The 16,856-nt window shown below is 36.1% G+C and overlaps 1 protein-coding gene across 1 annotated transcript; it reads right to left on the bottom strand.

Annotated features, from left to right (window-relative positions):
* Nucleotides 1–2,942: 2,942 nt before the first annotated feature.
* On the bottom strand, nucleotides 2,943–4,655 carry LOC143576784 (chitin-inducible gibberellin-responsive protein 1-like). Its single transcript, XM_077060810.1, has one exon. The coding sequence runs from the start codon at nucleotides 4,515–4,517 to the stop codon at nucleotides 2,952–2,954; it is 1,566 nt and encodes a 521-aa protein (XP_076916925.1). The 5' UTR covers nucleotides 4,518–4,655; the 3' UTR covers nucleotides 2,943–2,951.
* Nucleotides 4,656–16,856: the final 12,201 nt, after the last annotated feature.

Below are 16,856 nucleotides of genomic sequence, written 5' to 3' on the forward strand. Positions count from 1 at the left end.
GGGAATGGAAACCGTACGTTTGATTTTAACAATTACAACAAATTATGATTGGTTCGTTTACCATTTGGACGTTTAATCGACATTTTAAAATGGCGAGTTGAAGGAAGAAGTATACGTGAAGCAACCTGATGGTTTTGAAGTTCCCGGGAAACACGGTATGGTTTATTAGTTACAAAAGGCTTTATATGGTCTTCGCCAAGCCTCACGAGCTTGGAACGAAAAACTCGACAAAACGTTAAAAGGTTTAGATTTTATTCGATGTCCAAGAGAACCGGCGGTGTACAAGCAGAATATGAGAACTGACATTCTCATTGTTGGTGTATATGTCGATGATCTTATCATGATTGGTTCGAGTCAAGCCAAGATTGAGAAGTTTAAAAGTCAAATGAAGAAAGAGTTCGCGATACAAGATCTCGGAATGTTATCTTACTATTTGGGCATTGAAATAGCACAAAATAAGCATGAGATAAAGTTGAAACAAAAAACTTATGCTAATAAATTTTTTATGAGTGCAGGTTTAAGCGAGTGCAACCTGACTCTATTTCCTATGGAACATCGGTTGCAAGTGACGAAAGATGAAGAAGGAGAACTCGTTGATGCAACCGAATATCGGAGAATAATCGGTAGCTTAAGGTATTTAACACACACGAGGCCCGATTTGAGTTACTCAGTTGGAGTTATTAGTAGGTTCATGCAAGAACCGAAACAATCCCATATGCAGATTCTGAAGTATATATTAAGATACGTACACGGCACGAGTCGATATGGTTTAACTTATGGATGCGGTAGTAGAGAGTTGGTTGGTTTTTGTGATAATAGTTACGGTATGGATCAATCGGATGGACAAGGTACCACCGGATTGACATTTTATTATGGTGGTGCATTGATTCATGGCTCTCACAAAAACAACAAACTGTAGCCTTGTCATCATGTGAATCTGAGTACATGGCAGTAGTAACTACGTCTTGTCAACTATATGGTTAAGTGGATTTGGTGGAGGCCCAAGTATCGAAGAACGAGCCATGTTATATTTGGAGGCACATGATCGTGCCTCCAAAGGTAGCCCACGAAAACGGGCATAACTTGGCCCACGAAGCTCCGTTTCGAGCCCTTTATCAATCAAATCGAAGCTTGAGAGAGGAGCACATTGTGGCGTCCAAAGCCCAAAAACGCCTCCTAAATAAAGTTATGGGCCTTTTTATGTTTTTTTTTATATTTTTTATATTTTTTTTCTTGGTTTGTGTTTGGCCCGTGGCCTTTTTAGGGCCCATTTCGTATTAGAAACTCTATTTATATGTTTCTTATGTAATTGGAAAAGTCAGACTTGAATTTCAGAAATAAATTATTTTCTCTTCATTTTCCTTGACCTTTGGGTGGGATTTTGGGAGTTTCGGGAAGTTCAACGCGGGTATTATTTGAATCAACGTGATTCGATCTTCATAATCATTATACCACTGCATCAGGACTGCTAAACTAGTTGACCGGGCATGAAGAAAAGGTGGTGACGTTACATGTGGATAATAGATATGCCATGGATTTGATGAAGAATCTCGTGTTTGATGGAATAAGTAAGCATATCAATATTAAATTTCATTTCATTCATGAATGTATTGAACGTGGTGAAGACCAAGTTGAGCACATTAGTGGAGGGAAACAAAAAGCGGATATTCTTACAAAAGCGCTACCGAAGTTAAAGTTTGAAGAGATGAGGAAATTGCTCGGGATTGAAGATCTGAAAGGAACGAATCAAGATTAAGAGGGTGAATGATATATATAATCCGGATTCGTTAAAGATAAAACTAAGGGGTGGCTAGGTCGATCTCAAGGGGATGATAAGGAGAAAATCAAATTCAAATATATTATTATAATTATTTAAAGTTATGTTTATCTTTTATTTTTATTAGTATCCTAATTCAAGATAAACTCATATTTATTTAGTTTTTAAATAGGGTTCTTTATTTTGCAAGTTATAATATCTAAGGAAGAGAATTCAAGTTTTGAAGTTAAAAAAACTCTATTTCTCTGCTTCCAGTTTCATCTGATTTCAATATCATAATATTATATTTAATATTTTTTGATAAGAAGTTACAAACCCCACTTCAAAGTATTGTGAAACAAAAACCCATCAGTCTCTTCGAAGTTTTAATCATAATTATAATTAAGAGTTCTAAATCCAATTTGGTCTTCCAACAAGATGTACATACTACTCCACAACTACAAAAAGAAAATAAACAAAAAGATTACATTTTGTCGTACTCCACAACTAAAAACTCTTTTTTTGACATCCACTACAACTGCTCGGTGACGCTAATTGAAAGCTAAATGCTCGTGTGTGTTCTTTTTTTTTTTTTGCATCGGCCGTTTAACACCGCAAAATCGAACACCGCCGCCACACATCATCGGCCACCACCATCTCCCTCTATCACTATTACCCGCGGCTGATGTATTTGATCTCATTTTCGGGGTTTTAGGGTTGAGAGAGAGATAGTTGAGCATGCCAGATGTACACTCAAATGAAACGTAAAAACAAATGAATACCTAAGTTGGTCCTTTAAATGACTTTTCACTGCTTACAAGTCACTCTATAATTCCATTTCAATAAACATATAAAGAGAGTTTAGATATAACAAAAGTCGTAAGAGAAACATGAACAAACTTGTTTTAGTTCAAAGTAACTCATATTTAGGAATTGTGAATGATGTGCATAATCCAAGGTCACCCTGCCCATAATACTTGCACAAACACCACACAAATGAATCATGGTTCTCAAATCTCAATGTCATTAAATAATAAAAAAAATAATCATTTAATTTTCATATATTCCATAAATGAAACATGAATAACAAAGCAAGAAACATGAATTGAACTCTACATCCATACAACTCTACCAACAACAATAAACAAATCTATATAACTAAAACTATTATTAACCATAACCCCAACCCAAAACCTCAATGCCAAGCAGATGCTGATATGAGATCTCTATCTTTCCACCCCAACAACATAGCTCCATCTTTCTCCACCAAATTATAACTATCCGAGTAACGCGCTAACAAATCCCTAATAACCGAATTCACATACCCGCTCAACGGGTACTGAGTAAACCCCGCCATAGTCAACCGAGACCTCCATTTTCTAAACAACTCGTGTCTTTCCACTCGCTCTTTACCTTCACACGCGATAACGTTAACTATGTCCCGAGCCAAACAATGCTGTTCGACGTTTATCCTGTCTTTTCTATCCCGACTCAAAATCGCATCCATCGACTCAAACACCGCAGAGTAGAAATCCAAAGTCTCCAAAAATCTTGGAAAGAAGGCGGCTGTGTTCGTGTTCGATTCTTGTTCGACTAACGTAACCACTTTCGGTGAAAACGACTTCACCAAGCGTAACAGCCCGTCACGTGGGTTGTTCACATCAACACTTTCATCTGGCATGTGGTGGAGTTGAAACGGGAAATTAAAAGCGAGGGCCTCCCCAGGCCGGACATCGAGCAGTTCTTTCGTCACGAACGGCGCGTAAACCGACAGCGCTTTAAACTCGACTGGGATTTTAAACATTTTTGAAACCGATTCTAACCGTTTTCCAACTAACTCAAAATTGTCCCCACGCGCGTATATGGATACTGGATCGTCAATTCCCGTGATCCGAACGTGTGGCGGGCCGCCCGGTCGAGCCGCTAGGGCTTGTAAAAGAGTCATCCATTTACTTCCTTGACCGATTTGAAAGTCAACTATGTGGATCCGGTCTTCGTTTCTGCAAGCTTCCGCAATCGCACCGTTTGCAGCCATGTACCCGAATTTCAAATACAGGCATACGTCGTATAGAATATACATGTACGAAAGTAGATCTTTGCCTTCAGGTTCGCGACATCTTAACGCTCGATAAATATGGTTACCCGATAACTCACGTCGAGCCACCAACCCTTCCACCATGTAAGCACCGAGCCTCTGGATCGGGTCACCAGTAATGGAAACCAAAGTGCGTGCGCGTTCGACTAGATTCTCGAACTCGTTAATATTGTCACCGCCTAGCGCACTTGCGCATGCAATAAGCAATTGCTTTAGATCAATATTATTACCATAACTACTGCTGGTACCAGATAGACCATATGTTGGGCTGTGTACTAGCTGGGTTTGAACCATGTTTGAAGTTGACCCGGTGGGTTCTTGGGCCCACTGTTGCGGCCATCTGGATTGAGCGGGCGGGTTCATGGGCATGGACACTTCCTCTTCTGGAGCCATAAGTGTCGTTTCGATATCTTGAAGTGCATTTTTCATGTAGTGAATATTATCCGGTTGGTTAAACGAGCTGCAAGCTTCAAAGGAAGAAGGACTAGCACACGCGCTTAATGTTTCCAAATCAAAGGGGGTTGAAAAAGGGCAGTTTGGGGAGTTGCGCGCCTCGAGTTTTAGGGATTCGATAAGTGGTGAATCGATGGGAGTTTTCGGATTAGGTGAGGAGTAAGGTGAGGGTTGACCGGTTAATCTGTAAGTATGAAAGTGGTCTGAGCCCATGGGATGGATCAGATGTTGTACATCATTTGCTTGTTTTCAAGGTTAATTCTGCAATGAAATATATGCGAATACGGTTATATACTCGAGTAATCAAACAACCATAAGAACAACAAATTATATGTCAATTTAGCATAAAAAGCCATGCAACTTTTGGAATAAAGATCAATAACCATAAGAACTCCTAAAATTCTAATCAATAATTGGCAAAGAATCAAACTAATTAATCATATGACCGAAGAAAGTTAAATATGTATCATATGATCAAAAGTTCAAAACTTTATTTGAAAAACACAACTAGGGATGCAAAGATATAAGTAATAAACAAGTCAAGCCCGAGCCAATCTCCAGCTTGTAAAACTACTCATGAGCCGAGCTCAATCTTAAAAAACCACTCACTAGCCAAAGCTCGAGCTTTAAAAACAGAGCTCGAAACAAGCCACACTTGAGCTCGAGCTTGAAAAACTACTCACAACCCGAGTTTAATCTTGAAAAACTACTCATAAGCAAAGCTCGAGCTTTAGAAATAGAGCTCGAAATGAGCTCGGGCTTGAAGAACTACTCACGAACCGAGCTCGTTTACTCCCCTAAACTAAACCCACCAACCAAATCCCAAAATAATCAACTCCTTGACTCAATATCATTCAATTAACCAAACACCCACAACAAAAAAAATCGAAAAAAATATAATTTTTTTCTCTCAAGCATTTCATCAAACACCTAACAGGCAATACTTAAACTTCATATTCTCAACAAATAAACAAAAACCCTAGCGAAATTACGTACCTTGAACAACACGAAAGAATACCAGATAACTGAAAATAATTATTATTAAATAATTAAATTTGATGTTTTGTGTGTTGTATGAAACTGCAGGAGATTTTGTAAAAACAAGCGGCTGAGGTTTTTATATATGGTGTGAGATAACGGAAGCTAACGGAGCTGTTACACGCGGCGCTATTGACTAGGTGTGAACAAGGACGAACGTTAAATAATTAACGGAGCCCGCCGACCATAAATAAGAGAACATTCTTGGCTGTTTCATTATTCATACACTGACTGACATGTTGTAGTCCAGCAATGCGACCATGTAGAACGTTCATCACGTTAATCTTACTTTTGGTTAATTATAAGTACACTTAATATTAATAATTTCGTGATCGTCCGATAAGCTTTTATTAGGTAAACGAGCGGTTAACGAACGTCTGACTGAATGAGATTTCTTGTTTGTGTTGGTCATTCTGTGTTCCCGAGTTCATTGATGATAATCTCTTGTTTGTGTTGGTCATTCTATGTTCCCGAGTTCATTTATGAAAAGAAAGACAAAGAAAAGAAAATTTTCTTTTCTTATATTATCTTTTGGTATCTTTCACTCTTCAACTTATTTTCCTTCAAAATCTTTTTAATTTGGAAAGATACAAATTCTTTTATTTTACTGATCATTTTATCTTCTCTCCCCTCCTTTTCTTTCTTTTAATGAAACTCGGGAACATCTCTTTTAACTTTTCATTCTTTTTCTTTTCTTAAATGAAACTCGGGAACACAACATATTTTTTCCATCCCTTCTTTTTCTTCCTTTTCCTCAGTTAAATGAAACTCGGGAACACAGTGAGGCTAAGCGTAATGGAGGGGCTACAAATTGGGGCGAATTGCGACACGTGTCGCCCAGTCAGCAAGGGGTGAGAATTTGTTTTTGGGGTGTAATGGTGTAGGAGCTACAAACTGGGCTCACGGTATCTTTTTTTATTATTTTCTTTTTATAATTAAACTAAACAAATAAAAACCAATTTATTTAAATAATTAAATAAAAATGCATTAAAATTAAAAAAAATACAAAAAAATACATAACTAAAAATTAAAAAAATACATAACTAAAAAAATACTAATATCCATAATATTCGCGCAATTTTTCAATTCATTGTCGTTGTAATAATGCAGCCTCTTCGTGTAACCCGGCCGCTTTGAGTGATTCGTATTCTTTACTCATTTCCCGCAATTTCAACATAGCGACAATCTTTTCGTGTTGTTTGTTGGTTTCTCTCATGACATCGTTGAGTTCCTCAGCAAACTTTTCGTGTTTTTTGATGATTTCTCGCATGGTAGCTGTGAGTTCCACTGGATTCGGTTGGTTCGGGTTATTTCTAGGATTCATTTTGCTAGATTTTTTTGAAGAATTTAGGTATGAATTGTGTATGAAATGGATATGAAATGGAGAAGATTGTTTTAATTAAAAAAATTATTGTTGACCGTTTGACAACGGTATTATTAATAAAATAATAATACTTTTCATCCTATCCGGCGATAAAATCCAGCCGCCCCTGCCCCTTTTCGCCCCAATATCGCCGGGTGGGGGGGTGTTCCTCCATTTTGTCGCCCAATTTAGCCCTTTTTGATGTGGTGTAAAACCCACATGTTTTCCAAATAGTTTTTATGTTATTTTGTGCTTAAACGTTAACGAATATTATTCGTTCCTGCGTGAATTTACACTTTTGTGCATGTGATAGGTCCCATGTTGAAGAGAGCGAGAAAACGAGTTAAATGGAGAAAGAATCAGCTAAAACGGAGCTCGGATGAAACCGGTACGCGCATACGAAGATAAACGAGCTGGAAGTCAAAAAACGTCAGAAAATGGCATGGCCGAGCTACGTGACCAGGTCATACCATTCAAGCAGCATATGCTGGATTCCAACATGTCCCAAGACTGCCAAGAACAGCCAGAAATCATAAAAACAACTGTTTTGTCTTATAGCGGGCTTTGTGGGCTTGTTTTAACCTGTTTATATTAGGAAAGGGTGTTTAATGATATATTTAAAAACCCTAAACCCTATGAATGATTTTTAATCATATTTCCAGCCATAACATTTGCTAAAGTCGAAATACCACGGAGGAGGAGCTTCCATATCGGAGTTTCATCAACCGGTTGTCGGTTTTGCTTGTTTTAACATTTGTGAGTTCGTTTTTGAGTTTTAGACTTTGAAACAAGTTCCAATCAGTTTGTAATGAATACTTTGAGCTTAATTATCATTATTATCTACTGTTCATTCATTATGGTTGGCTAAATTTGTTTGAATCGCCTAGGTTTGATGTTTAACGTTTGATTTATCACTTTTCAGGTGCTAATTTCGTGTTTGATTGTTTAGTTATTGTAAAGTTCATAATTTGTGATATTATTCCATGAACCTTGCTGCCATTAGATGTATTTTAGGTTGCATGAGCCCCGAGTATTTGATTATTGCATGAATTTGTTTCTTGTAGTCGTTAATTGCTAGTTCAGTTAATACTGAGTGTGTTGATTGATTGTGGTAGACGCGTGCCATTTGGGTTTGTGTTCCTTGAATCATTTAGGTCAGTAGGATAATCCTCTTTGAGTTGGACCAAAACCTTAGGGGTTAGCTTATCTCTCTGCTTTAGTTGATTTAGTTACCCGTTGCGAGACCACGTGCGGTTTTCTAGCTATCGACTAGGTTAGTTTGTAAGTTGAGTTATTTTATCCTTATTATTGAATTACCCCTCTCTTCCTAGGTTTGTAATTAGCTCGAGCCTTAGCGAGGATTGTGATTTTGATATGGACCATGTAATAAATCATTAGGGTACGTAAATAAACGACCGTAAATTAAAAGCTAAATAGACGTTGTTAGGGTTTTCTAGTAAAACTGACCGTAGGGACCCAGTTGCCTTGATTACATCTATCTTAGTTCATCTTTAGACGCCGGTTTCAAACACTTGTTAGCACCTGAGCCATCCTATACCCGTTAAGTCATCTTACCTAGGTGATTCGTTTTCTTATTATCGTTAGTTCCGTTAAGTTTTACCGTTAGCTAAGTTAAGTTAGTTAAGTTTAGTTAGTTTAAATAATTAAGATAAATAAATATATTATTTAGGCAGGACTTAGATTAGGGTTAATTATCGGAGCCGTTCTCATGTGTCTTTGTGTTCGACATCCGGACTTCCATTAGACTGTGCTGCTACGCGACCGGTATACTTGCCGTTTGTGTGAAGTTTAGTTAGGATTGTTTGATTTTATAAATTTAAGGCTTAGTGTTGAATTGCGAGAATTAGTTATTAATATTTATATATAGCTTTTCGCACATCACTTTTCCTGGCCCCACTACGTTTAGCCTAAGGAAAGAAATAGTTCGTAAACGTTTCAAGAAGAAATGTTTTATTTGAGTTTGCTAACCGAGAAAGGTGAGCGTCAATGGTTTGGTCCAACTATCATTTTTTTGTTGATGGTTTTGTTTTTCTTATATTTATATTGATATGTTACTTTACGTATAAATTAATCACGTAATACTCATGTATATATTTTTATAGTATATAATTTGCTTAAACATGTATGAAAAGATTAGAAAAGCCATTAAAGTACATATTAAAAAGATTTAATGAACAAACACAACCAAACAATTATTAGCGAACATAACAGGTGTAAACGAATGTTAACGAACACGCTATCGAACATTCACGAACCCAATTGAACAAACATGGCTTCTTTCTTGTTCGCTCATTTAGCTTATTGAACATAAACGAACTTTTCGTTCGTTTACAACCCTAAGTACACATCGACACAAAGTAGTTTATAACCCGTGTCCACATGTGATAAAAATATCAATGTATAAAATACTTAAATATATTCACAATTTTATATGCAGAAAAATGTATTATATACAAAAGTTATTGAATTTAAATACTCTCAACTTTTACATGTAGGTCGGAAACACTCCCAACTAACGTACAAGCCCAAGTATCCTTCTAATAAATATCACCCCTCATATTTATATTCTATTAGTAAATTTGCTCACACTCATTTTGTTATTGTTTATAATTTACAATCTTTGTAGTTTAATGTACAAGCCCAACAATCCTTTTAATTTCGGTTCAAAGAAAAAAAAAGACAGAGACGAAAAAGGAAGTCGAAAGACATAGAGGGGCAAATTGTAAGGCCCCGAACCCGGTAGCCCTACTTTAACGTCGGATTTACTCATAAACACAGTTCTTACAAACCAAAGTTCATTAAAACTTTTCGCAGAATATAAAACATCATTCATTCGATATATAACATTAAATCTTTTCTTTGATACCATAACCCAAAACATTATATTTAAACCTCTTTTCTTCTATCATCATATGCCATCCGTTCAACCCATGCCATGTGCCAACCTCATGCCAACTCTTTAATCGAATCACTTGCGTGCATACTAAAAGTCAGCTACGCTGAGTGAGTTCTAGTTAATCAAGAAACTCGTCATACAACCACTTCATACATTATATATGTATCCGAAGACACATAATCCACTGTCTAACCTGTTCACCTTACCACTTAACCACTTAACTGCCCCTAACCACTTAGCCACTTGTTTACGGAAGCACATAGGGGGGTGTTTGGTACAGAGAATGGAAAATGAGAGAAAATAGAAATGGAAATGGAATTGTAGAGAAAGAGAATTGGTATGGAGAATGAGAATCATTTCTCTTGTTTGGTACACGAGAAAATAAACAGAGAACTCTACCATACCCAACCCCACCTCCACCCAACTGACACCACTCACCACCGCAGCCCCACCACCACAGCCCCACTACCACCAGCACCACCACCACAGCCCCACCACCACCACCAGCCCCACCACCACAGCCCCACACCACCAGCACCACCACCACAGCCCTTTCTTCAACCACAGCCCACCACCACCGGCTGCCGCCACCAAATCCCCTTCTTCAACCACAGTACACAAGAAATTAAAAAGATTCAAATTTTTGAAACATAAGATATAGAAAAAGGAGGCTCAGATCTGTCATCACTGCCTCTTTGGAGATTTTGTGGTGGTGGTTGTGGTGGCGATGATGATGATGATGATAATCAGAAGCCACCTGCGACCACCGCCGATTTCCACCACCACTGTCACCCACCTGCGACCACAATCACCCGACCATCTGAAAACCCTAACCTACCACGAACCACCACTTGAAACCCTAATCTCCGTTCACTCGTACCACCTGCAACCTACAACCGGTTACCATCTCTGTTTTCACCACTGCGAACGACGGAGACGGGGTGGCGGTTGCAGACTTGGAGACGAGGTGGCGGTTGCAGACTTGGAGACGAGGTGGTGGCCGGAGACGGGGTGGTGGCCGCAGACGAGGTGGTGACATGCTATGAGGAGGCTGCTGAGAAATGGATTTCTCTTTGTTTTAAAGAGAAATGGAATTCTCTAGTTTTAGAGAAATAGAAAGAGAAATAGAAATGAAAAGTGGAAAACAAACAAAAGAAATATTTATAATTCCATTTCTCCCCAATCAAATCCCTCTACCAAACACGCCCTAGAGGCTTGCCCTCCCACGCACTCCCGTTATGCCACTTAATAACGAAGGCACGTATAGGCTTTCCCTACCACACACTCACATTATTCAACTTTAATAACGAAGGCACGTATAGGCTTACCCTACCACGCACTCACGTTATTCCACTTTAATAACGAAGGCACGTATAGGCTTACCCTACCACGTACTAGCGTCATGCCACTAACACCCTTAATAGACCCCTTACCACTTCTATCACACTTTCATCTACGTGTCTACAACACACTTCCTATCAGTTTAACATTTACATAATAAGAAAGTCACGCCATAACATTCACACACTTATAATCACTTAGAGATCATTTCCTTTGCCGACACGTGCAATATCCGAAGATCGTTCACGTACCGACAAGCAATTATTCGTATCTATCACATATATCATACATGGCACACACTTACCATTTAAGGTAAATGTATTAACTATCACATCAAGTATGCACACAGCCCCGAAAACATAACAAGGAAAGGTTCTATAAACTCACCTGAACTCGGCTACTTCTTCCGTTAATGGTTACTCCTTTCTTTGGTTGTGCACGGCTAACTGTATAACAATTATGCGTATTGATCACTATCATTTCCATATCGCGTTTCTAGTTTAATTATTACCCTCAATAAACGAAGGTCCGGGGGCAGCGCCCCTGGAAACGGGGTCCTGGGGGCGGCAGCCCCTAGCAGGGTCCAAGGGGCAGAGCCCCTGGCTGGGGTTAAGCTGCCAGGTCAGCTTGGAAAAATTTTATTTACATTAACTGCCTTAACACATTTTCCATTAAGATTTTAACTTATTATTTTAACTCTCCTGTATTCGCAAGCGGTCATAAATGTAAGCGAACATACATGTAAGCGAACTTAACTTAAGCGAACTTAAACGTTAAGCATACTTAAACATTAGCGAACTTAAGCATTAGCATGTTCGGCGAACTTGGCGTCCAGCGAACCTAGCTTGGCGAACTTGGTCAGCTGGCGAACTTGTTGATAGGCGAACTTAACAACAAGCGAAGTTAGCCAGCGAACTTAACCTTTAAACGAACTTATCCAGCAGCGAACTTGATCATCATTGAAGTTGATCAGTAGGCGAACTTGCTTGCAAGCGAACTTACTTGCAGGCGAAGTTGTTCAGTTGCATCTACGGCTCATCTCGAAAACCTCTATAATCATCTCAGTTTTATCGTTTAATTCTTGGTTATGATATTAACCAACCCGCGATCAACCCTTTGGTCTTTATCGAGTAAAACTTGGCCCGGAAAGGTATAAAGTTTGGACCTTTTAGTTCAAAAACGTTCATTACTATTTCTAAGGTTTATCTTAAACGAGTCATATGCAGCCGTAGGTTTGTTAAGTCCGTTTCTGTCATCAAGTTTCCTACTTTAATACTCGTTTATACCCGATCTATTCTAGGTTCAAGTTTCAAGACTAAACGTTTATAAAAACATAACCTTTAACGATAAAGAACGTACCTTTACCCGTTTTATAGGTCACGGTTTAGCTTGGTTATGAACTACGATCTTGTATCTTGATTGTATATCAAAGATTTAGGCTAGGATCGATCTCGGATCTTCTTCTCTTTCTCACGGCCGTATAGTGTAGGTGTGTGTGTGTGTGTTTTTGAGTGTGTTGAGATTAGGATGGATAAGATGGATGGAAAATGGAAAGGATTAGGGTTAAAGGGGGTATTTATACTCCCTTAAGCCCATGGACCTAAGGCCCATCTTTATTTTTTTTGGTCCATAACTAATCCCATCTAATTATCCTACTTACTCTTTCATACCTTATTATTATTTTTATTATTATTATTATTATTATTATTATTATTATTATTATTATTATTATTATTATTATTATTATTATTATTATTATTATTATCGTTCCACTAACTAGTTTATTTCATCCGACGCAAATAATATATTAAATATTATTTTAGAAAATTCAAGATGTTACACAAATGTCATCGGATGAGAGAGAGAGGCTCAGATAATGTCACACCCCAAAAATCTTAACTTAACACAGCGAAAGACTTAACTTAAGTCTTTCAGGTTATGACATATGCCGATTGCCAATAACAATAGACAATAAATAATAAAAGCATAATATTTTATTATAGAAAAATATTTTACATTTTCAAAGTTTCTTACGCGTGCTATTGCACGGTTTACATTATTTCAATCTTATTCAAATATCGCACGCCCTTCTTTCCATGCCACCTCGAAATCTTCACTTACCTGAAAAGCATATTAAAATATCGATCAACACAGCGTGTTTGTGAGTTTCCCTTTATAAAAAAATAGTCCATATATATAAATATATATATATATATATGAATTAAAAACATAATCCATATAATAATCAAATTGATATCAATTCGTGTGTAATCGTTACTACACCCCGAATTATATCCAAAATATTCCGTGTATAAATGGTCTATCGCCATTATATCACAAATCCGTGTGTAATAATCTACATCATTATATCACAAAACAATAGGCATTTCATTTCTTAAACAAATTGAGCTGTTGTAAACCAGCTAAGAATACAACATTACGTATGACTATCATAGTTGATAACCCAATACATACAATACTCAAAATATTCTCACTTTTAACCCAACGTGATTCGAAGTGGGGGGCGTCACCCCAATAGATCTACTAATATTTTTGTGCCCCTTTCTAGGGTTAACCGTTATTTAGCCAACTAGACTCATCCCACATTATACACCAATTTGTAAAATAAAATGTCTTTATAAAACAACAACGAAAACAATATGTAATAAAGAATATGTTTTTCCCCAAAACACAGTTAAATATCGTTTTGAAAACATTTCCAGTTAAAAATCGAGGGGGTTCGATAGAGAAACTCACTGTCTTGTAGCTTTTCCAAAAATTCTGTGTCCTATATTAGAACACGTTTTGTTAATAAAAACTTGACTTTAGTTTTTATACAAAACTCTTTTTAATTTATTAATCCTACTCTAGTATACATATAAGAACATAAACACATAAGCGAGTACACATAGTTCGGTTTTTCCGTTAGCTATTAATTAATTAATTAAATTAACAATTAAAATATATTAAAATATTTTAAGTTTCAGTTGCTGAATATTTTAAAGAAAATATTAATCTTCTGTTTTTCACAAATTTGTCGGTTTTATGCTTATAATGTGTTATTTAGGTTTTTCGTTTAAAATGTAACTTATAAGTTATGGAAAATACTTGTTACACAGATATTAGTCAAGTTTTACAAGTTAACTTGTGAAAATATATTAATTTCATTTTTGTTAATATTTTCTTAAAATAACAACTTTTTAACGTTTCGCGTCGGTTTTCGCGACACGAATCGTTTAGGACCAAGTTTTATCATCTTGTCCTTTTCTCATGTATTAACTTATGTTATACATGAGTGTTTTAACACTTTAGGGGCTGGTCTAAAACAGTCCCTAATAGTTGTGTCGGTTTTGCTTAAAAAGCCGATTTTTCGACCGTTTAAGTTACCGACGAGTCGAATAAATTACACAAGTCTATACTAATCATCCTATGAGCTAAACACACATATAATAACATATAATTTACTATAAATTGCAGTTTTGACTATATATGTTCATAAGATACCTTAATCGAGTTTTTTTGGTTTCTAGTTCGTATTTTAAATTACCTTAGCAATGTTACTAGTTAAACTTGTTATTTATGTATATATATGATTATGTTTAAACATTCTAAAAGTCCATATTTTAATTTATTTTATAAGTTTCTAATAATCCAAAATTTCACTTTTAAATTAAAGGTTCTTATTCTCTTTTCAAAAGAATCTAATCTTCATATTTTTGAACATTGTCTTTTTCAAAAAAATCAAGTATGATTCTTTTAGATGTTTTCATACCTTTATAACTACTCACTTTTATGTTATTCCCATCTTTATCAAACTTTTAATCATTCATTCAAATCAAAGGATTATAGATTAATAAAATTTTCTAAGTGTTGTTCTTACAAAGTTTCCCATTTTAGTAACTTTATTATTTGATAATTCTAATTAACTTAATTCTTCCACTTTGATTAAATACAATTTTATGTTTAATTCATTCATTTAAATTGTTAAGGTTTCATATATCCTAAAGAATCTATTCCATTTTATTCTTTTAATTTCACCATTTAACAAAGTTTCAATCTTAATATAGTAAGCTGTTGTTATTTCAACATGTTTTCAACTAATCCAAGTTTCAAATTATTCATCCTATCTTGTTTTAAGTTGTTATTAATTACTTGTTGTTTCTATCTATTACATGTATTTATTTAAAAATCCAATTTTTCATCTTTTCTTAAATTAAAGTTTCCTTATTTAGTAGTTCCAACACTTTTCAAGTTTCAACTATTAAATCTAACATTCAACCTATCTTATTTTCATTTAGGTTATCCCATAACATCTTTCAATTCAAAAATGCATTCAAAACCTTCTAATTAATCTTATATCAAAAATCCGCTATTTTACAATTATGAACACACTTTTGTTTTATCCATTTCTAACAACAATCTAAACCCATATTAACAAGTTTATAAACAACAATTTATCTAAACTTCATTCTAACAGTAAACCTTAAAATCAAGTTTATCAAATATTCAAGAAATCATTAATATTCCATATTCAATCTAATAAACAATATAAGATCTTTAGGATATATGTATGCATGTGTATGAAGTTTTGATTCTCTCATACATATATATCCACATATACATGGCACAAACACATATGCATACATTACACACATCATCAATCTTCCAAATCAAACTCAAGAACAATAATCCTTGTATATCTATAATCAATACTTATTTAACCATAATATTTCTTGAGATTTTTGAAAGATGAATGTAGTGATTATGTGTGAGAGGTGTGTTGTGCTTCCTTCTTAATAACTCCTTACTAGTATAATCCTTCCTTGTTTTTGATTTAGACCTCCATGTAATTGATTATGTGCATGTGTGTGTTGATTGTTAAGTTTGAATTGTGTGTGGGTGTTCCAAGGGGTGTTTGGCCGTGGGTTTTGAAGGAAGAAGAGGGAGAGGGAGTAGAGTGATGAGTTGGGTGTTTAGAGTGATGTATTGGTGATTAGGGTGTGACACCCGAGCTTTTTAAGACTAATCCTGTGCTAATGTAATCCGTGTTTATCGTGTAATCTCGTATTATAGAAAATAAAATAATAATATTTTAGTCTAAAGACTCTAAGAATATGAATATTATATTTTATTGTGTTCAAAAAGTTAAGTTTTGACGCGTATCGAATACTGCTCAAAACTGACACTGACAGCGACCCGGGTAAGGTAAAAGTCCAAATAAATTCCTAAACGTCGGGAATGACCTAAAATAATATAAATTCAGTAAATATATTAATATAGGTCATAAGTATAATTTTGGAATGTTCAATTTGTCACACCCTCAAAATCCACTAACGGAGTTTTACCGTCAGAGGGTGTGAACTAACAGGATCGGAATCATTAGTTATAATCAAACCATAAAAACGTTTAAATGAAAATAAGTGCGGAAGCGTAAAAACCAAAAGATAAAAGTTGCGTCACGAAGGACGACTCAAAACCCCATAATAACAGTTTAAATCAGGTTGCATAAACAAAAGCGTTTCAAACAATGCATGATCCTATACCGCGCGCCCGCCTCGGCTACCTGAGAATAACATACTTAAAGTGTCAACACGAGGTTGGTGAGTTCACAAGTTTATATAAAATAAAGCGTTTAGCGTTTGCATTCAGCGTTTTGCGTTTTGCGTTTTGCGTTCAGCGTTTTGCGTTACCAGATAGTGTTATGTCAATTATATATCTATAGGTAGCTAGCCTATAAAACAAGTATTACTAAGTGTTCGACACCGAAGCTGACTGTTTATCATTTGCCTTGCCACCAGGTCTATCCCGACCATGGTATGTGTTTAGCCAAGATTACACCCACTCGACCTCCAGTCGAGTTTAGCGTTGGGTGGGGTTTGTCAAACCCAGTAGT

The sequence above is a fragment of the Bidens hawaiensis genome, unplaced genomic scaffold (assembly GCF_021521415.1).
Source record: "Bidens hawaiensis isolate Kalapana, Puna unplaced genomic scaffold, B.hawaiensis_p1.1 tig00028297_1, whole genome shotgun sequence".
Lineage (NCBI taxonomy): Eukaryota > Viridiplantae > Streptophyta > Magnoliopsida > Asterales > Asteraceae > Bidens > Bidens hawaiensis.